At 50.4% G+C, this 20,643-nt stretch overlaps 4 protein-coding genes across 6 annotated transcripts; 3 read left to right on the top strand and 1 right to left on the bottom strand.

The window, feature by feature from the left end:
• The first annotated feature begins 237 nt into the window (after nucleotides 1-237).
• On the top strand, nucleotides 238-4,261 carry dbf4b (DBF4B-CDC7 kinase regulatory subunit). Its single transcript, XM_088360846.1, has 12 exons — nucleotides 238-392; nucleotides 776-914; nucleotides 982-1,161; nucleotides 1,287-1,337; nucleotides 1,409-1,478; nucleotides 1,629-1,690; nucleotides 1,790-1,829; nucleotides 1,907-1,952; nucleotides 2,029-2,157; nucleotides 2,252-2,375; nucleotides 2,449-2,582; nucleotides 2,651-4,261. The coding sequence occupies exons 1-12, from the start codon at nucleotides 262-264 to the stop codon at nucleotides 3,834-3,836; spliced, it is 2,292 nt and encodes a 763-aa protein (XP_088216972.1). The 5' UTR covers nucleotides 238-261; the 3' UTR covers nucleotides 3,837-4,261.
• Nucleotides 4,262-4,527: 266 nt separating this feature from the next.
• LOC148382283 (disintegrin and metalloproteinase domain-containing protein 11-like) lies at nucleotides 4,528-10,539 on the top strand. Its single transcript, XM_088360667.1, has 26 exons — nucleotides 4,528-4,799; nucleotides 5,038-5,174; nucleotides 5,353-5,429; nucleotides 5,582-5,648; nucleotides 6,295-6,377; nucleotides 6,454-6,511; nucleotides 6,954-7,011; nucleotides 7,301-7,386; nucleotides 7,474-7,548; nucleotides 7,642-7,713; nucleotides 7,803-7,969; nucleotides 8,032-8,116; nucleotides 8,178-8,268; nucleotides 8,408-8,459; nucleotides 8,534-8,633; nucleotides 8,754-8,825; nucleotides 8,899-8,991; nucleotides 9,065-9,145; nucleotides 9,233-9,283; nucleotides 9,354-9,417; nucleotides 9,500-9,605; nucleotides 9,671-9,790; nucleotides 9,869-10,037; nucleotides 10,105-10,219; nucleotides 10,274-10,364; nucleotides 10,497-10,539. Exons 1-26 carry the CDS (start codon nucleotides 4,742-4,744, stop codon nucleotides 10,537-10,539), a joined length of 2,271 nt encoding a protein of 756 aa, XP_088216793.1. The 5' UTR covers nucleotides 4,528-4,741.
• Nucleotides 10,540-13,342: 2,803 nt separating this feature from the next.
• c18h10orf88 (chromosome 18 C10orf88 homolog) lies at nucleotides 13,343-16,431 on the top strand. The gene is made up of 8 exons (XM_088360511.1): nucleotides 13,343-13,653; nucleotides 14,090-14,231; nucleotides 14,413-14,619; nucleotides 14,687-14,747; nucleotides 14,857-15,051; nucleotides 15,142-15,225; nucleotides 15,300-15,475; nucleotides 16,159-16,431. The coding sequence occupies exons 1-8, from the start codon at nucleotides 13,458-13,460 to the stop codon at nucleotides 16,358-16,360; spliced, it is 1,263 nt and encodes a 420-aa protein (XP_088216637.1). The 5' UTR covers nucleotides 13,343-13,457; the 3' UTR covers nucleotides 16,361-16,431.
• LOC148382281 (serine protease HTRA1B-like) lies at nucleotides 16,374-20,207 on the bottom strand. Of its 3 annotated transcripts, none has more exons than XM_088360508.1 (10): nucleotides 19,680-20,207; nucleotides 18,391-18,493; nucleotides 18,210-18,324; nucleotides 18,044-18,142; nucleotides 17,738-17,932; nucleotides 17,626-17,658; nucleotides 17,444-17,558; nucleotides 17,312-17,369; nucleotides 16,851-16,946; nucleotides 16,374-16,758 (listed from the first exon to the last, which is right to left on the bottom strand). In XM_088360508.1, exons 1-10 carry the CDS (start codon nucleotides 20,122-20,124, stop codon nucleotides 16,590-16,592), a joined length of 1,428 nt encoding a protein of 475 aa, XP_088216634.1. In that variant the 5' UTR covers nucleotides 20,125-20,207; the 3' UTR covers nucleotides 16,374-16,589. The 3 variants fall into 3 exon arrangements, with proteins under 3 accessions (XP_088216634.1, XP_088216636.1, XP_088216635.1); XM_088360510.1 differs by having other exon boundaries at nucleotides 18,053-18,142; nucleotides 18,391-18,490; XM_088360509.1 differs by having other exon boundaries at nucleotides 18,053-18,142; nucleotides 19,680-20,206.
• Nucleotides 20,208-20,643: the final 436 nt, after the last annotated feature.

The raw sequence follows: 20,643 nt of genomic DNA, 5'->3' as shown, positions 1-20,643 counted from the left end.
GATTTAATATATAAAATATATACACATATATACACATTTGTAAAAACTTTAGATTGAAACCGTGTGCACATGAATTTACAAATTATTTTCCAAACATAAAGTTGGCAAATTAATTAACTCTTGTTGACGTTGGGCAGTTCTCTTAATGAGAAATCAAAATTTGCCCACAAACCAACTAAAGTCAACCAAGAAAAATAGACAGTTCTATTTCCATGTCACCTTCGAAGTTGTGAAAATCTTTATTTTGTAGGAGGCACTCAAATGCAACATTTTGCCGGAAGTGACTCGTTCTCCGCCGATGTTTTCAAAAAAATCGGCGGTAGCTGGAGTGTCCGTCTACTATTAGGAACCCTAAACGAAAGCAGAAATCTTCTACTGAAAACTTCACAGAGGTAAGTAACGCAAATTTCAGTCCTCGCGGTGACACGAAAGACATGTGAGTCCAACACAGCGTTTTACATCCAGTGAACTTGACGATTTGGTTAGTCGAAGTTGCAGCTTACAAGCTAAGTAGCCGCTCTGTAAGCTAGCAGTTGGCTAGCAGCCGACTGCCTTTGTCGTATTAATTTGATACTTTTACGCTGTTTAATCATTTATCACTTTTATTTGGTCTTAAACAACATAACATTAATATCTAACACTCTCGTATGCACTCAAAACAAGTTTAAAAATAAATGTAACAGCTATTTTGATGCTAAGAGATCATACTTGTTAACTTAAAATGTTTTCTTATTGGTTATGTGAACCGTTTTCTATGTTAACCCTGCACCAACAGGAATATCATGCTGCAGCCAGGATTGTTAGGAGATCTTCATCCTGGAAATAAGAAGCTAGAAGGGAAAACCTTCTATCTGGACAATGTGAAGAAACGTCCCGCAGCCCTGCTTTTGGAAGCCATATCACTCCTTGGAGGGGTAGGTCTTGTGCCTTTCTATGTTAGTCGCACAGGAACTGACTGAACCTTTTTTTTTCTTTCCAAAGAGCGTGGAGAGCTTCCTTCACAGAGACGTGAGCTTTGTGGTTACGGGAAGTCAACAAGCCTCTGAGGAGAAAAAGCTCCCAGGATGCAAAAGGGGGAGCGATGAGCCTCGGCGGCCCGTCAAGCAGCAAGAAAGTGTTCTTGAAGGCAGTGAGCGGCGACCGCCCACTCCTCGGCCAGTGGTACGTATCACCCGGATCATTTATTAATGCGCCTGACAGAAATGTGGCCACTCGCCACATGTATCAGTTAATCTGTACGCTGTCAATATTTTGATCCACTCCTACTCTCCAACTGTCTCCTCCAGGCTTGCGGCAGCCGAGGAAAAGCCCTGCTTGAAAAAGCCATTCGCAACAATGTAAGTCGCTCATCTGCAGACTTTTTTTTTTTTTTTCCTGAACAGAAATTCATTTTAATTCTGTTTTTAAGGAGCGGCTGCAGGCGAGCAGCGTGTTGACTAATGCCCATACGTGGGGCGTTCACATTGTCCATGTGGATGGTATCCTTTCCTTTTGCCACCCCAAATGAGTGCAATGCAATTTGATGCAGTGAACCTAAGCGCCCAGCAGATGACGCCTGCGAGTGCCAGTGCTTAGGCATCTTCCAGGTTGAGGCCTCCAAATGTCAAAAATCCTTAATGTCATCGCAGATGTTCTTATTTACTTGAAGAAGTTAAACAGCGAGCGTGTCATGAAATCCAGCCGAGCAGAGGTAAGAGAGGAAAATCATGTGAGCAACTTCAAACGGAATTAGGTACTAAGAGTGAAAAATAGTGCCAGAACCTCAACTGCATGTGTGCCTTTTCCGCAGAGGACTTCCACCAAGCAGTCGTCTTGTCATGTTGTCAAAGGTTCGTCTAGTTGAGCTAAATGTCATAATACTGTCAGATGTCATCTGCTTGAACGTTATATGTTTTCTGTTTGACAGCTAAGCCTCTGCGATTGCCTTACCTCAAAATTGAAGATGTCAGCAGGTGAGTGTACGGTGGATACTTAAAGTCTACACGGTCATAATTAATAATAATAATTGCCGTTGTTTGATGTGAACAGGAAGTACAAGCCCTTGAATATGCAGTCGATGAGCTATCCCTCGTTGTACTACTTGGGCCGATTCAGTCCCTTCGAGTCGCCGCCCCCTCCTCGCTTTGAGAAGACGGCGCAAGGAGACCATCCGTCCAGGTTGGTCCTGCAAATTGGCTTGCTTACCTCTCCATGAATTCTGCCGTCAACATGTACTGATGGTTGTGTCTTGGGTCGTCGCTTCCCCCATCAGGCCAAAGAGCAAAGTGGAAAGCCGTAGTAAGGGGAAATCTCAAACCCTGTCGCCTTGGCCGCCGCGCAAAAAGAGCATCTCTTACTGTGAATGTTGCCTTCGCTCCTTCACCAACCTACCTGAGGTGAGAATATGCTCCTCAACCATTCTGTGACTTCTTTGGAACTTGGGGGGGATTCGCTTTTGTCTTCCTGCAGCACTTGGAGTCTGATCAGCATCGCGCCTTTGCCACGGAGACTTCCAATTATGACGTCTTGGAGCAGCTGGTGTGCAAAATGCTTCCCGCATTCGACCTCTATCCTTCAAAGCAAGCTGAAGATGTGCCCAATAGGTGAGCTGCGCTCACGGTCACTTGAAAGAAATTGCTGCTCATTTGTTCACCTGATTTTTTGTTTTTAGGCCACCAACTGCTCTGCCCATCCCGGCCAATTGTGAACTTGAGCTTCTGACTGACGCCGAGTTGGAGCATGAAATTCAAGCCTTGAAAGGACAATCATCTTTCCCCGCACCTGCTCAGAAATCTCCTCTTCAGTCCGTGAAATCACCCGAGGAACTGGATCTCATCCCGATTCCAGCCACGACATCCACCGAGCTCCCGTGCCCCGAACCCGACGACCTCACCCACGCAGCAACTGTGCCCTTGGCTGTTTTGGACATGGCGCCACAAGTCCATTTTCCTCCAGCGCGCTCCCTCTGCCCTGCTGCAGAAGATTTGTCTATTGACCTGTACTCCATGCCACCGGTCCTCAGCCCGCAAGTTTTCTCCGCCGAGGACACGGAGACCCGCAGTTTATACTCTGAACCACCCGTCCTCAGTCCTCAGAATTCCGATGGAGATTATCAATGTGAAATGGAGACAACGCTAAGTGTGTCTAAATCGTTTCCTGTCTTCTTCCCCTTGCTTCCTTCTGTGGCAGTGTCCAATACAGAAGTGAAGGAAACCCCATGCCCTTTTAAGCAATCTCACCCGGCGACTCCAAACCCCCGAAAACGTCGTCGCAATTCCAGCTGCGACTGCGATTGTAGGAAAAGGAAAAGGATAGAAGAAAAGGACAATTCACGATCAGAAGGTCACGTCGTTATGCAGGCTGAGCTGTGTTTTTCTGCGAGGACGACTCTTCAAGGGGTACAGTCACGTGCAGGCTCTCTAATGTGTCCTCCCACGAGAGACAGACAATTCTCTCCATTCAAATTGTTGGGTCACAGTGTTGAAGTAAGATGGTCGCCTGCTCCAAAGATCCCGTCCCGCTTCTCCAGCCAAGACATCCAACAATCCACTTCGTTGTGTATCGACCCAGCCCTGATCCCCGATCTAGCGCGCCTCTCCCCGGCCTCGTCTGACTCGGACTGGGACCGTGAGCTGCTGACCAGCCTGGGCTCCGCGCAGACCGGGTCGCCGTTGGGCCCGAGCGACGCGGCGGCAGCGGGCGAGCCGGACACAGACTTCATCCACAGGCCGTGCGTGTGGATGAGCGACAGCAGCTACGAGTCGCGGCTGCACACCGCCTTGCGGCCAGCCACCCCTGCGGGGGAACCCTCGGCTTTCTCCAGGACGCTGGTGCAAATTGTTGAGGTACTTCACTGACTGCACTTTGATGGACCATTGTTATGAACTCATTGAACCCCATGCATGGTCTTGTAAAACATGTTTACAGCTGCGTGTTTGTCTGTTTATTTTTGTCATCCGCAAAACTGCTCTCAATGTTGTTGTGCTGACATCAATCTTTGAGCAGCTGTCTGGAAACACGCACTTTTTTTTTTTCCCCGAAAGAGTCATTACTCAATTAGTCTAAGTGCTTTGGAGCAGATCCCAATTGAGCTTGTCTCGATGGTCAGACATGCAAAGTGCTGGGAAAAGTGGAGCCCTCACACTTCCCTCCAGGATGGAATCAACGTGGAAAGGGGAAAAAACACTTTGTAGGTGGGCCCAAATGTTCTTGCTGAATGTAAAGTGAAATTCCATGTGTTTTTAAATATATTTTTTTAAACAAAATAAAATAGAACAGATGACTTGAGTGTTGAAATGATTTCCCTGCAATCTAAAGGCTGATTTAAGGGAGAGTGAAACACTCGGGGTTGGGGGTAGGCTGATGTAAACATGCCTATTTGCCTTAATATAACATCACAGCAGATGTGGATGAAAACAATGTGATCATTTTATTAATGTGCCATGTTATTGACTCTCTACTGCCCCCGAGGGGCTTAAATACTAAACTGCACCAGTTGGTCCCGCAAGTAACTTCCTCCGCTCACATTGTCGCTCATCAAAACGAACAGACACGTATGGAAGAAGATTAAATAACTATTTAGTTTTTCTTCTATGAGTTCCAGCGCGTGGTTTGAGAGCGCTCAAACGGTGTCCACGGGAACCGCGTTGTTTCGGGCTGGCAGCCGTCCACCACCGTGCTGCGCTCCTGTTGCCCGCCTCCTGCTTGCTCACTTGACGGCGCCTGCACCGAGGAGGACACCAGCGGGGACTATGTGAGCATCATGCGTCCTGTCAGATGGCTGCTGTTCGCCGCAGTGTTTGCGCGGTGCTCTGTGTCGGGTGAGTGTGGCTTTTGAGTTGCATTTGCAATGGGATTTTTTTTTTTTTTTACCATGTGATTCCTTTCGGGTCCTGTGATTGAAAACCGTTGCATCGAATAAGCATTTGTTATTCTTAGGCAACTATTGTAAACTGTCACAAGATTGTGAAGTTGTATTTTATTTTGTAATCCTGCAGATAGTTTCTTAATTTGTCACTGTTATAAAAATTTTAAAAAGTACACTAATCTGCTTTGCAGGTGTGAGGGAGGGCTGGCAGCCCCCCACTGAAGTTCTGGTGCAGCCCAAAAGGCTCCTGCAGCAGATCCACTCCCAGGACGAGCTGCTCCACAGCCACCTCGACACCCGCGTCCATAACTCCTCGACGAGGGCGCTGGTGGGTGCTTTAAAAACCTATCCCGCCATCATGACCTTTATATTCTTGCATATTAAATCACAATTGCAATGATAAGAAAAAAATTGCAAACTGTTGATTTTTCAAAATAACTTGATTAATTTGAGAGATATTCTGTAGCGCCTGTATTTTGTTGCTGTTTCTCTCGCACTCCCGCCAGCCCGTGCATCTTGCCCAGAGTAGCTTCCTGGTGGAGGCCTTTGGCAGCTCGTTTATCCTCGACCTGGAACTCAACCAGTAAGTAAAGTCACTCCATCGACTCGACCGAGTGTCCTTGGTGTGACGGCCTGTGTCCACGATTGACGTTATTTGCACTGGTGCTGTGTTAAGTGATACCCGATAATCAAATGAAAGAGGCCCTGGTGTTTTTGTCCTTCTCTCATATCTAGTCACCTCCTGTCGACGGACTATGTGGAGAGACACTTTGAAGAGGACGGGCAGCCGTCGCAGATGAAGGTAACCCCTCTCGCCGAGGACATCAAGAAGGATGCGCTAAATAGCCGACGACACCTATTCTCCATCCTTTTTCCGGAACAGAACTAAACAATAGCCGCGTCTTTCCGCTGTCGCCGCACGCGTGTTTCTCCGCCACAGTGTAGCTGACCAATCAGTGGACGGTTGTCATGGTATTCAGCAGCAAGCCACAGCGGCTCTATTCGGCAATGGCGTGAGGGGAATTCAAATAGGTTCTATTTCCCAGCGTTAAACCCAAACACGCAGGAGCTTTGGCGTGTATAAAAATTATTTCAAATGGTGGAATGATCATGAAGAAAGATTAGGACAATAAACGGAATAATAAATGCACGTCCTCTCCACTGGCAAGGTGTTGTGACTGATTGGTGAGGGCTCGCCGCGCATGACAATTTGATATTTTTCTGCCCTTGCCGGCCGGTGTACATTATATGAAGAACGTGCATCTCCTCCTCCAAGTTCAACGAGGAGTGCTGCGTCAGGCAATTTCACTAACCCCCCCCCCCCCTGTTTATTTATTAGCCCTCTCTGGCTAAGTGCTCCAGCCCCCCACTTGTCCCAAGTTAGTCCCGGATGTATTTTAATTGATGGCATTCCTCCAATTTTTTTACTTTGTTGATTGTTTTCCCAGGGAGGCGAACACTGTTACTACCACGGGCGTTTGCGAGGGCTGCCCCGATCTTGGGTGGCTGTGTCCACCTGCCGCGGCCTGAGGTGAGAAAGTTTGCACACATCCATCATCCAGTCCCGTGACCTGACCCTTCTGCATTTTGTGTGTCACTCATCCAAGGGGGATGTTCTCCGACGGGAACGTCTCCTATGGGATCGAACCGGCGGGCGTTGGCGAGGTGAATCCTGATGGAATTGGCATCCAACCCCTCTCAGTCATTCAAAGTTGTCATTGGAATTTTCCACTGGAAACTGAGAGGTGTCTTTGTAAGGTGCCCTGCGGTACTTTGGCGAGGTGCAATCGTGTGCACTAGTGAAAAGTGGTAGGACAGAGCGGAAGAGCTCAATTTTCCTTCGGTAATGGAGCTCACTTACACAGACGAGGGAGGCGGATCAATAGCAGCCCTTCACCCCCCACTAATAGTTGTGTCCTTGGCTTTATATGTCAGATTTTCATAAAGTATTCATCCCCGGCTCCAATGCGCCATGCATTATGACCGCCTGCTGAGTGATCCGTTAATTCATTATGCATCAGCCGGGCTCTCCTCACACAAGCTTTTATAACATTTGAGATATTTACATCAAATCCAATCTAACTTTTCTTTTTGTTCTGCTCCGCAGGCGGACCATGTCGTGTATCGCATGCCTCGCATCCACCTCCTCCCGTTTCCACCTCCAGGTAGGGAGGGCTACAACTCGCCGACGTGGAAGTCACTTATTCCCCCCCACAAATTAAGCCGGTCAGGGTTTTAGGAAGAATGTCAAGGCAGCATCATTTTATTCTCGTTACATGGTAAAGACTGCATTGACATTGGACATCTTCAATTTCTATCCGCCCCCTCTATTTGTCTTCTTCCGTGGCCCTTATGCTATTGATTACTCCGTGCACCAAAAATACCCGACCCGTCTGATGACTAAGCCCTTTCTTTTTTTTTTACCCCCTTGCTCTCCTGCCATCTTGTTTGCAGACTGGAAGAGGCGGGATGGAGACGACTGGTCTACCCTGGAGGCGAGGAAGAGGCTTGCCAACAGCTTGAGACGATCAAAACGACAAGTCAGTTGTTGTTATTCTATTTGTCTCCAAGTGTAAAACCTTAAAAGATTGCATCTTCTACCTTTCAAATGACTTTGTCCCCTGCAGGTGCGCCGGGGTCAACGCACAGTGCAGACCGAGACCAAATACATCGAACTGATGGTCGTAAATGACCATGAACTGGTGACTCCAACTAAAATGACCTTTATTAGAAAAAAAACAAAAAGACATTTTGAAACTGCAGCACTTTTTTGACACACTGTTTCTTCTCTTCAGTTTGTCCAGCAGCGTCGCTCGACTTCTCACACAAAGAACTTTGCCAAAGCAGTGGTGAACATGGCGGATGCAGCAAGTTCTTTTTTTTTTTTTCTTTCATAGTACGCAAAAGTGATTCAGCAAACAACGAAAGACTGAGGACTCTCGTCACACTTGTGCAGATCTATAAGGATCAGCTCAACACGCGCATCGTCCTGGTCGCCATGGAAACGTGGTCGTCGGAAAACCGCATCGCAGTGGGCGACGACGCCCTGCTGACCCTGCGCGACTTCATGAAGTACCGCAAGGCCAGCATCCGCGAGCGTTGCGACGCCGTGCACCTCCTCTCGTAAGTTTTGACACTCGGCCAACCGTCATCCAAAGGCATCATCTTCCTCACTCTCCCCGCAGCGGGAGGACGTTCATGAGCAGCCGCAGCGAGGCCGCCTACATCGGCGGAATCTGCTCACTCAACAGAGGTGGTGGCATCAATGAGGTGAAGCCTTCAGAGCATCTTGCCATCGCCAGCACCCAGCTAACATGCTTTGTTTGCTCAGTATGGCGCCGTGGGCCCGGTGGCCATCACGCTGTGCCAAAGCCTGGGCCAGAACATCGGAATGCTGAGGAATAAGGACAGACCTGCTGCAGGTTGGCTTAAGTCACTCGTCAAGAACAGCCAGTGGGAATGTTTTTGTATTTTTCATTCAATTGTTACAAATTGACTCCATCTCAAGCTAAATATTGTTCTATCATCGTTCCGAGCACGGTTGCTTTGATTTGTTTCCAGGAGACTGCAGGTGTCCAGACCCGTGGCTGGGATGCATCATGGAGGACACCGGGTTAGTCCAAATGAGCCAAATAATCTTTTCAGCCAAACAAACGTAACTGTTGTCTATTTGTTTGTATCGCTCAGCTACTACCTCCCCAGGAAGTTCTCTCGCTGCAGCGTGGACGAATATCTCCGCTTTCTACAGCAAGGCGGCGGCAGCTGCTTGTTCAACAAGCCCAGCAAGGTGAAAGAGTCAAATCATCGCTGATAGAAGCCAGAGGATGGCGCCAAAGCAATATATTACTAATAGTTTTGTTGCCATCTTGTCGTGTTTTGGGACTAAAACCGACATTGAACGTTGCAGCTGCTGGACCCGCCCGAGTGCGGCAACGGATACGTGGAGCTGGGTGAGGAGTGCGACTGTGGCACACTCGTGGTAACTCCTCTCTCCCTTCCATCTACATGAGCGTGTTGTAATCATAAACATATGGCTAAGTTTCTTCTGCTAGGAGTGCACCCGCAACGGGGCAAACTGCTGCAAGAAGTGCACACTGACCCACAATGCCATGTGCAGCACCGGCCTCTGCTGCAAGGACTGCAAGGTTAGTTCTTGACGTGTTTTTCTTTACACCGTCATATGGCACCATTTTTTTTTCCCTCCCATCGTCTTGGCAGTACGAGCTGAGAGGCGTGACGTGTCGCGAGGCCGTCAACGACTGTGACATCCCAGAAACGTGCGTAGGGGACTCCGGCCAGGTATGAAAATTGAGGTCCAGAAAAAAAGGATTCGAAATGATTTATTGTGACTTTTTCTATCCACATGATACGTTTTGTGCCCGGTAGTGCCCTCACAACGTCCATAAACTGGATGGCTACACATGCGAGGCCAGCCGGGTAAAGTCGCCCCGGCCCAACGTCTGTTTTCCTCCACCGTGACCCTTGACCCTCTCCTCCTCCTCCTCAGGGCCGCTGCTACGGAGGCCGCTGTAAGACCAGAGACAGCCAGTGCAGGAGCCTGTGGGGCTACAGTAAGGCTATGCCAAAGGCTCTGCTGTACAAGAGTTATTTTCCATTGACGCCCCTGCTTGTTTACTTGCTTCCCACCCTCAGGCGCCGCTGACAGATTTTGCTACGAAAAACTCAATTCCGAGGGCACGGAGAAAGGGAACTGCGGTCCTGAGCCCGGCGGCCGGGGATGGCTGCATTGTAACAAGCAGTGAGTGAGACGGGGAATTGGATCCATTTAGCAGCGAGGCTAAAAAATGCCTTTTTTTGATTCAGGGACGTTCTATGCGGTCTGCTGCTGTGCACCAACGTGAGCCAAAAGCCCAGCTTTGGCGAGCTGCAGGGCAAACTCACCGGTTTGACTATCTATCATCACAACAGATACCTTGACTGCAGGTGAGCATTCAATTCTCTCTATTTTCCACATCCTCTATATGGATGAATGAAGACAAAAAACTGTTGTTTTTTTTAAAGGGGCGGTCACGCTGTGCTGGACGACGGCTTGGACTTGGGCTACGTGGAAGACGGGACACCGTGCGGGCCCGACATGATGTGCCTGGAGCGCCGCTGCCTCCAAGTCACCACCTTCAATCTCAGCATGTGTCCCGGCTCGTCCGTGGCACGCATCTGCTCCCATCACGGCGTAAGACCGCCACACGCTATTATATTCTGGGTTAATGATCGCATTTGACCTTTGGAACCCTTTTCAGACGTGCAGCAACGAGCTGAAGTGTATCTGCGATCGCGACTACACTGGCAAAGACTGCAGCGTGTTTGACCCCATTCCCATTCCCACGCCAGCCGAGGGCCTGGGGCAATATAAAGGTAAAAGTGGTGGCGCTGTGTACGCATATATTTTCCACTGATGAATTTCTGCAGGTCCGAGCGGTACCAACATCATCATTGGCTCGGTGGCCGGTGCCATCCTGGTGGCTGCCATCGTCCTGGGAGGCACTGGATGGGGATTCAAGTAAGTACACTCATGCACCAGGGCTGCAAAGCATCTCATACAAAAGAGTTTTGAGCCTCACCGCTCACTGTCCCATCTGTCTCTCTCTCTCTTGCTCTCTCCATCTTCTTGCCTGCATCCTTGTGAATCCAGAAACATCCGGAGAGGAAGGTACGACCAGGCCTTTGAGTCCTGAACTTCAAAATACATACCGTATTTGCCTGTGTATTGGTCGACCTTTTTCGATCCAAAATCGACCGAAAAAAATCGACCTCGACTTATACACCGAGTCATAAAATTTAACTTCGTATTCATCGCTTCAAATGTGATGGTAACCAAGGCCGTTTCTCATGCATCTCATTGTGCGTGGGTGTGCGTCCGTCAGGCTCATCAAACAGCGAGAAACTGAATCATTATAAAGCGTTCGTCGCATTAACACGCATCCTCAGCAACAATTTCAAATATTCTCACCTCAATAACGGACATCGAAAGCCAGGCAGCGACGATGACTGCTAGGGGGAAGTACTGGGTATTGAGCGAATGTGCGAGTCATCGCGCGTCAAGCAACGACAATAACTACCGGTACGTAAACATTCAATCGCCATGTCTAAATGAATGTCGTTGGCACTTTTTCACTTGTTCTGGCCGACCGGAGGAACCAGCCGAGGCGGACACTTTACGGCGGTTGAGTCGTTGGCACTTGGAAAATATTCGCCAAACTTGGCCGGACTTCCAGGGGAAGAGGCCGAATTTTCACTTGTGGTGGCCAACACGGGGAACCAGCCGAGGCGGACACTTTACGGCGGTTGAGTCGTTCGCACTTTGAAAATATTTGCCAAACTTGGCCAGACTTCCAGGGGAAGAGGCCGAATTTTCACTTGTGGTGGCCGACCTGGGGAACCAGCCGAGGCGGACACTTTACGGCGGTTGAGTCGTTGGCACTTAGAAAATATTCGCCAAACTTGGCCGGACTTCCAGGGGAAGAGGCCGAATTTTCACTTGTTCTGGCCGACATGGGGAACCAGCCGAGGCGGACTCTTTATGGCGCAAGAGCCGTTGGCACTTAGAAAATTTGAACCGGGCGGCGTGCGCAAGTGCGCGGCCCGCTGGAAGTCGAATGAGGCTCCGCGATTTCATCCGCGGTGCTTATAAAGTGCCGATCCGCTCGGCCGGAGCTATTTTTGGCCACCCGGCGCGTGCGCACGGCCTCCCGGCTGTGCCGGGCAGCGTGCGCGAGCTCGCCGGCTGCTGGAAGTCGAATGAGGCTCCGCGATCTCCTCCACGGTGCTTATAAACAGCCGATCCGCTCGGTGGGAGCTATTCCCGGCCACTTGGCGCGTGCGCACGGCCTCCCGGATGTGCCGGGCGGCGTGCGCGAGCTCGCCGGCTGCTGGAAGTCGAATGAGGCTCTGCGATCTCCTCCGCGGTGCTTATAAAGAGCCGATCCACTCGGCGGGAGCTATTTCCGGCCACTTGGCGCGTGTGCACGGCCTCCCGGTGGTGCTGGGCGGCGTGCGCGAGCTCGCCGGCCACTGGAAGTCGAATGAGGCTCCGCGATCTCCTCCGCGGTGCTTATAAACAGCCGATCCACTCGGCTGGAGCTATTTCCGGCCACTGCGCATGCGCACGGCCTCCCGGAATTTTAACACATTTCGTCAATAAATTTCGCATATTTCTGATTGAATTTTGAAGTTTAATATAATGCAACAATTGAGCTCGACTTATGCAAAGGATATATCATAAAATCGTAAATTTCCGTCGAATTTTAGGGGGTCGACTTATACACCGAGTAGACTTATACACCGGCAAATACGGTACATATAAAATTATGTGCACACTCATTATCGTGGGTGATTTTTTTTTCAGTGAGCATTTCTGGGTTAAATATTTGGGGGCTTTATATATAACACATCAGTTTGCTCACCTGATGGACTTGACTGGGCTGCAATTCTTGTAACATTGACAACATTCCATAGCAATGAATCACAATTTTAGCCGTCGTATTTATTTATGTTTTCTTACTGATTACTGCTTCTCCATCCTTCTCTTTTCTTTTTCCATCTCCTTCTGCTCTCTCTACCGACTCAGATCTTCTGGAGTTTGAGCCACATCCCAAACAAAAATGTCTTTCCCTCGCTGCTTGCGGAACATTTCGAAGCACCATCTCGCCTATTGAAGGGCTCCAGGAGCCCTCATGTCCTGCCATCGCTCCCTCTTCTTTTCTTCTTTCAAGTGATGTCACTGAGCTCGACATGACCGACATGCTGCTGTTGATGCTCCACCCTACGCGCATTTAACGGCAATAGTAGCAAAAGAAAAATTGCCTCATTAGCCTCTCCTGTTCGCATATGTAATACGCATTCAGCTGTGTTTAACCTTTTTGTTCCTCTGATATTTTCTTTATATCCCCACTGTCCACTTCAATAGATAAAGTAGGTGCTCTTCCTCATGAAGGGTCCAGCCTGTTTCAAAATGGCCCAATTGCAGGCTGCATTGATTGAATAAAAAAGTTGCAGCTATTCACAGCCCAAAAGCATGTTCTTGATCAAGATCATCTGCATTGTCTTTATTCAGCGGAAACTGCTAGTTTTTAAGGTTTTGTATCCAATAACAGGATTTCAGGCGGGTTTTTTCCTCGTGCTGTAGGCTATTGTGTTTTCGTCTTAGAAATTAAAATGTAAAATCAAACAGTTGTGACACTTTTCCTTTTTCGTTCCAGACAAAAAAAGGGTTCATTCTTTTGTGTGTGTGTTTGTGGCGTGAAATCTAAAGCGACAATTTCCTGGATGAACCACAGCGGCACGTAAGGCAAGACGCCTGCTGACCTTTTGGCCTTTTGTCAGCTAAGTGGGCACACGTGGAAATATTTGTCACCCTTTCTCATGATTCACATTGCACATTGTATTTCTTTTGCCGCTATTTGAAATGGTTCTGGTTAGGTATGCATACTAAACTATACCACTCATTTATTCAGCGACCGTCAATTAGTTATGACGCATGCGTTGATGACGTAACGCTCCTGCGACCGTGTCTCACAACAAACATGTCAGCTGTGAGAGTGAAGCCTTCAAAGGTTTGGGTTAACTTCATAAAAGTGACTGAAAAATCTGCTCAATGCACCATTTGTCAGAAAGTAGTTGCTGCCAAGGGGGAAACACAAGCAACCTTATGACGCACTTGAAGTGTGCTCACGGGACAAAGCTAAAAGACCGCCCCGTGTTTGACTGTTTACATGGAACGGCTAATGCTAATGCCACAGCTTCAACGGCTCTTTCCAGCTCTTGTGACCATGCTTTGACAACGAGTCACGGTAAGTAGGCTTGCTATGTTAAATCCGCTAATATACCTGGCCGTTAATGTTATGTTGTATTGTTTTTCTGCAAAGCTACCACAGAAGTCCGCACGCAAGAATGCCCATTCTTTCTCGCTAAACGAGGGAAAACAAAACAAAGATGACTAGCAATACATAAAGCATTCATCTTAAATGTACAGCATCACCTTCACTTACTTGTTAGTTGTTGACTTGTTAAAAGCTTACATTGAAGGTACATGATGTTGCTTGTTATTACCCCTTGCAACAAAAAAATGGTTGTTAAAAATGAATATTTTTTTTATCTTCTTGTTCACATCTTCAATCAAATTACTTACAGACAAATCAATGAGAGCAGTGCCAAATATTGACATCAATTAGGAGTATTGACATTGCTAAAATCCTAACAATATGCATCCCTGTCAATCCCCCACAGTGGACGTGGCCGTGAAGATGGGACCGGCCTGGCGGTGTCGGGATGAAGGCCGCAGCCCGGCTGACGTGATGTTTACGGTGGACGCCATGGTGCCGGATAATGATGGCAGCGAAGAGGAACAGAAGCTGATGCAAACACTCGGGTAGGAAAGCCACTTAGGTTGAGAACGCCAGTAGACCGATAAGCCGCCAATTTTTTATCTGTTTTTGTAATGTTCCGCTTCTGGTTGTTTGGCCACCAAGGGCCAGTGCAAGACCCAAGAAGATAGCAAGATTTTTTTCTGTGATGTTTTTCCGTTGCTTATCTATTAAACTGCGTCTCAGAGGCGACGGTGTCCTGTTGGAGAGAGCGGATGACAACACGAGTGAACCCTGTGTCCTGATGCTGAGCTGCGGCCTCGCCGGGGTCGCCGCCATCGGCCGCCTGACGATAATCAGCGAGGCGCGGACCATGGAGGTATACCTGCCCACGGGGGAATACTGCGGCACTGTTCGGGGCCAGAAGCAAGACCACGTCCAGGATGGCGACAGGTCAATAAGCCGCCCGCCCGTGATTTCCGAGGCATGTGTTGGACTTTTTGTTGTTGTGTGTGAGCAGAGGACCTTTCTACAGGAAGCAGCTGGACCTCGACGACACGCCATCGTCATGTGACGTGAAGGTGATGACTCACTTTTGTACCGTTTCCAAAATCTCCTGGCACACCACCAACCGCGTCCAAGTCAGGACTCTGTGGAAAGAAAACAAAAATCAAATCCCTCCCCCCTCAGTTGCTCTCTCTGGCGGGTCGAAGCAGCGTGCTGCTCTGCGGCATGGTGGTGGCCCTCCAGCCTCTGCGGCCCAGCCCGCCCCGAGACGCCGGCGCCATCGACCTGCAGCAGGTCCAGAGTCTGGTGAACGGAATGGGCGGCGACCTCTCGCCGGGGGCTCAGAACCTCATGGCCATGCTGCACTTCCAGCAGAAGGTAGCCAAGCGCACGCAAGATGACCGACACGCCCACGAATGGCAGCAAACGTAAATGCGACTGTGTTCACCACATGGTGCTTGCCCTCAGAACCAAAGCAGCTTTCTGCCGCTCCTGATGGGCGGGGGACTCTTGTCCTCTTTGGCCACCCCACCGTGTGTCGGGACCATACAGGTAGCGTATAGCGCGCTGCGCACGAATGGCACGAACCTGCCCTTGATTGACAAGGACTTGTTTTTGACACACAGGGTCCAGCGGACTCGCCAGGGCCCGCCCCTCCAGCGCCCGATGACCGGCTGGCCCAGATGACGCGCCGGTTCCTGTCAGGCGGCCGGGACAACGGTGTGGGCGCTGTCTCGCCCGACTTGCTACGCGAGCTCTGCACTCAGCTGACACCACTCAAACTGGAGCGCAACAGCACACAGTAGGTTACACAACTTACGCACATCCATGCTAAAGTTACCGCTATTGCAATAAAAACATGGCGTGCGTTTGCTACTATTGTCCTCGTGGGAAACATGTGAGGCGACAAAAATGGACAATGCTTCCAAACACAAATTTGTTTTCAATCTACTTTTGTAGTCCCCTTATGTAACAACTTTGACCCCCCCCAGTTCTCCCAACCTCAACCCTTTTCTTGCGTGTTTCATGTGCTGAGCTCATGGTGTTAATCTGTTTGGGCTTGGCGCTACAGTCTCCTTGCGGGATCATATGTTGCACAAGCGAAAACATTTTGGAGAAACATCAACTCCGACATCTGCTTCAAGTCTTCCCATTTATGTCAACGCCTTCTTGTTTTTTCGGACGTGAGGTTTTGTCATACATTATCTAATCTTCCACAGCTGTCCCAGGCTTTCCAAAAAGTTTTTGTGGCGGTGAGCGAGTGACAGAGTTTTGCCGATCAGCCCAGCTTCTGCTGATGTTTTATTTTTAGTTTGCCATCAAAGGCAGAAACCAGGAATGTTCTCCCAAGTCACCAAGTGAACTGGGCAAGCGCTTCTTAAAAGATCGGCGTGTTGTGGTTGGCTAGCGTGAGCTTAGGCATCATAATAAAAGCACAGCAAAGACTATTTTACAAGCCCTAGAACGTTGTTATTTGTCCCTCAGGACAGCAGACGCGTCCATGGAGCGCCGCCTTGAGGAAATGGAGCGGCGTCTGAAGGAGCATGTGGACCGCCGCCTGGACGCTCTGGAGCAAAAGCTGGACAGAGTGCTCCTCACCGCCCTCCAGCAGGGGAAGCCCGCGGCCCCCAAGCCCGACGACCCACCCGTGGCTCACAACAATGCAGACAACAACAAAAGGCAATGAAACGCCACCAAGATTCTGTTAAAAATAATTGTATTTTCATCCTTGAAAAATGGTCCTACACGTAAAAACAAGTCCCCAACACAAGTCAAGTCATTGAGCCAGCACAAGTGGCCACTGGTGGCACATGCGTCTTTGGTGTCTTTGCTTGCGACGCGTGGTCTCGAGGGTCGGTCCGTCCATGACGTCCTTAGCCTCGACGGGTGTTCCGCCCACGGCGCCGGGCGACTCGTCACGGCTCGACGTCGTCGGGCACGACTGAGAGGATGACGTCCTCGTTGCCTCGCCTCACCACAAGCCGTAGCGTGTCGTCGCGCCTGATGGCGGCGCTCACGTCGCTCGCCGACGTCACGCGTTCGCCGTTGATGCTGATAATCACGTCGCTCTCCCGCACACCGGCGCTGGCTCGCAAAAAACACACCATCGGACCGCCGTGAGTTTGCTGACCCGTGACGGAGTGTTATGTCATTTTCCATCAAGTTGGTACACTCACGCCTCGGCGGGGGTCCGGCGGAGGACTTCGATGACGTAAGCGCCCGAGGTGACGTCCGGGAAGTCCGACCGTCTGTCCTTCAGCTCCTTGGCCAGACTGGGGAGAAAAATGTGTCACTTTTTGCAACAGGAAATGATCCTTTGTGTTTCTTGCTCAAGATTTCCGTGGAAAGTTAATATGGAAGTAGGCTTGAAGCGTTCTGTTCTATTTCTATCGGTCACCAATCCTACTGGGCGGCCCAAAGTTTTTCTTGGCGTGATGGTGACAATGCGATGACCACTTGCAGCGTTCCCAAGCACATTTGTCCCACGTTTCCAGGGCTCTGTCATTATGCGCCACTCCGGCATGGTAATAATAGAGTGGCGCGAATCAGAGTATAGATCACGTTGTGGCATTTACAACTCTGGGGCGTCTCCCACCGCCGCCATGGGGTCACAATGTGTACGTGCACGTGCGCTCACATTGGTGTGAGGCTCATCATCCTGATGCCGATGTACTTCTTCTTGCCGCTGTTCCTCCCTTGACCAAAAAGAAGCGTATTAAAAAATAATGGCAACAGAACAACAAACATGTCCATGCGTGCTTGGGCGTACCTTTGGCCTGGCGCTCGTGCGACTCTGCTAAGAACTGTCGTATTTTGTCAGATGGGATGGCAAAGGAGATTCCCGCTGTCACCTTCAGCGTGTTGATGCCGATCACCTCGCCGTCCTGCAAGGCGCACATGTACGCACACTGGCCCATTTCTAAAGGACTCGGCGAGCGGACGAGCACTTACCAGGTTGACGAGCGGCCCTCCCGAGTTGCCGTACTGCCCCCGGAAAAGAGGAGCGCAAAAAAGCGGGTCAAAGTAGGTTTGGGCTGCCGTTTTGTCTTGTGCAGTCACTCACGTTGATGATGGCGTCAGTCTGGATGTAGTCCATGTCGGAGTTGTGGAGGCCCAGCTCCTTGCCTTGTCGCTGCGTGGTGCTGACGATGCCAGTGGTGACGGTGTTCTGCAGCGAGAAGGGGCTGCCAATGGCCACCACAAACTCGCCGGGGCGCAATTCCGCCGATCGGCCCAGCAGCAGAACTGGCAGCTTGGTCTGAAAGGTAAAACTGGGCCCATCAGGTCCCCGTGTGGCTCCTTTGCCCCAGCTTCATTGTGATTCTGGCTTTTTTTTTTTTATTTGTGTAGCTGCGTGTCAAAGTTGTACCCGACTCACAGGCACGTTGATTTTGATGAGGGCGATGTCGGCCTTCTCGTCGACGTCCAAGATCTTGGCATCATAGGTGGCGCCGCTCTTCAGCTCCACCTGCGGGCGATACGGCGGACTTCACATCTCCGACCTTAACCTCGGCTTCGGGGCGGCTGCGGCGGACCCTCGCTCGATGCTTATTGGCCACCACGTGGGCATTGGTGACTATGAGGCCGTCCTCGGACACGACGAAACCCGAGCCGCTGGCCACCGCCACTTCCCGCTTGGAATAAACCATCCTGTGAGCAAGGGGGTGGATCGTTATGGCATGCCGATGCCCAGCTACCCCGACTCGGTCGTCATACTTGCGGAAAAGTTCGATGTGGACGACGGCCGGCGCAATCTTCTCCACCACGTCGGCGATGAAGTTATACCTGAAGCGAAGGCTGTCGGGGTTCTTCTGACCTGCTGGAGAAAGGATGTCAGACGTCAGGGCTTGCGGCGCCGCTACCCAATGAGCACTCAGAGGTCAACATAGCACTACGCTTGACTTCATTCAAGTGTTAGACAAGACAAACGCCGATGGCAAACGTTGATGGCTGAGTGAGTCCTGATCGGTTGTTAAGCTGAAAGGTGGGCGGGCGACGCAGATAGTGGCGTGCTCTGACTGGTAAGCGCCACGGTTCCAGAATGAGGTCAGGTGAGGACGTGCACGTGGCAACGACTTTAATCTCAGCCAGGGCCTTCTTTTCACGTCGGCGGGCCAATTCGAAGGCCACAAACCGCAATCCGATCCTATCTGATCCCTTCACTGGTTTCTTTTATATCAAACAAATTGTTTTAGGTTATTCACCTGACATGTTTCGGCGGTTTCTTCCGCCTTCATCAGAGAGACGCCTATCTGATCCCATCTGGAGGCGGACGAGCCTCAACTGGTAAAGATTTCTGAGTCACCGGGCAAGCGTTGACGCTGGATCCCGGCTTGTTTGCACAGGGACCGGGAAAAAAAAAAAATTGCTCAAATCTGGGTTAAATAACGTCTGACCCACATTCGAGCGATCGACCAATCGTCTACCGGCCGTGAGTCATGGCAACAAACGCGCCGCAGACCTCATTCCAGGCTCCAAAGTTCTGTCGAGCGAGTCGACAAAACAGCCGGCGGCCTTCAGGATCCACTTCAAAGTTTTGGAAGGAAAAATACTTTTCTCATGCAGGAATGTCAAAAGTGGGTCACGGGGCTGATTCGGTCCAACTTCAGACCAGAAGTGTAGTATAGTCCGGATAGAAACAATAGAAACGGAAATAATACCACAACGCGATTAACTGCAAAGAAATTTGGGCTTCTGCCAGCTACGGCTTGCAGACCCTCGGCGACCACAGTTTGAATCCGCTGGCTTAATTGGAGACTTTGTCACTGCTTGCGAGATGGCAAAATGACAACAGTGTGTTGCCATGGTGACCGGATGTCATTTCAACAATGTGGAACATTCCAAGCGGAAACAACAAGTTCAGTCTGGGCGCGCATATGCACGCACGCGCACAGCCGATGCCAACTTAACACTTTTGTAGCAACTTTGCAGCCAAGCTGGCTATTTCACACACCCTATTTCACAAATTTGCGCCCACACCCGCTCCGACGACCACTGCAACTCACCGTGGCCGCACGTGCCTCTCTGGACAAGGATGACGGGCGGCCGCCCGGCCTGGAGAGCGCGGACGGTTTCGCGTCGGAGCTTGCAGACGTTGGCGTAGGTGACGCCGTCGCTGCCGCAAGCGGGCTCGGGGTTGGCACACGCGCACACGCCCGCCCTGGCCCTGCGCCGAACCGTACTCGTGGCCGCCACGCCGTCGCTTGTCGTGCACGTCAAACCGTCGCCGCAGCGACGCTCGTCCTCGCCGCACGGGTCACCCTCGTCTGCTGCGCACGCCCGGCAGCAGTCGCATGCATCCAGCGCCACCCCGGCCGGGCACTCGGCGGGCGAGGGCGGGGGCGCGCATCGCGACGGGTCGCACGTCTCGGGGCAGCCGATGGCAGAGCGCTTGGAGCGCCCCGAGGCGGGGGCGAGCAGCGCGCACGCGAGCACTAGCGCGATCATCATGCGTGAAAAGAGAACAGAAAATGAGCGAGTCCTGACAATTGAAGCTTGGAAAGCTGGCGGCCAAGTGAAGCTGAGCTGACTTGGTGCGCTTTTAAAAGATTGGCCAGCGCCTGTGACGTCAGCGGGTGGGGAGGAGACGCGGACCATATTTTTGTTTCTTTGTGATAAAAAAAATCATGACAATTATATTTTTGGGTGGAGAACAAGCCCTGTTCTTCTGTGAAAATCAGAGGCGGTATTTCCCCACTTCTTCACCCATATTTCACCGTGAATAATTAGTGGATTTTTTTCTCCTTTCTTTTTTCTTTACTTTTTGCATGAAACATTAGAGTGCTGTTTTTCTCCTTAAAAACACATGACACAAAACACTTGTATAAGCGGATTTGCGTAATGAATGCGCGCGCGTGTCCGCGCACACACACGCATGTCGTGCTTTATGAGCCCAGTCGGACGAGCGCACATATTTGAAGAATTAGTGATGAAGCACAGGCCAGGACAACACCCTGTCCTCTCCTCTGT

The sequence above is a fragment of the Syngnathus floridae genome, chromosome 18 (assembly GCF_059516105.1).
Source record: "Syngnathus floridae isolate MCC-2025c chromosome 18, RoL_Sflo_1.0, whole genome shotgun sequence".
Lineage (NCBI taxonomy): Eukaryota > Metazoa > Chordata > Actinopteri > Syngnathiformes > Syngnathidae > Syngnathus > Syngnathus floridae.
The sequence above is the reverse complement of the archived record's forward strand: the minus strand, read 5'-3'. Positions and strand labels throughout refer to the sequence as shown.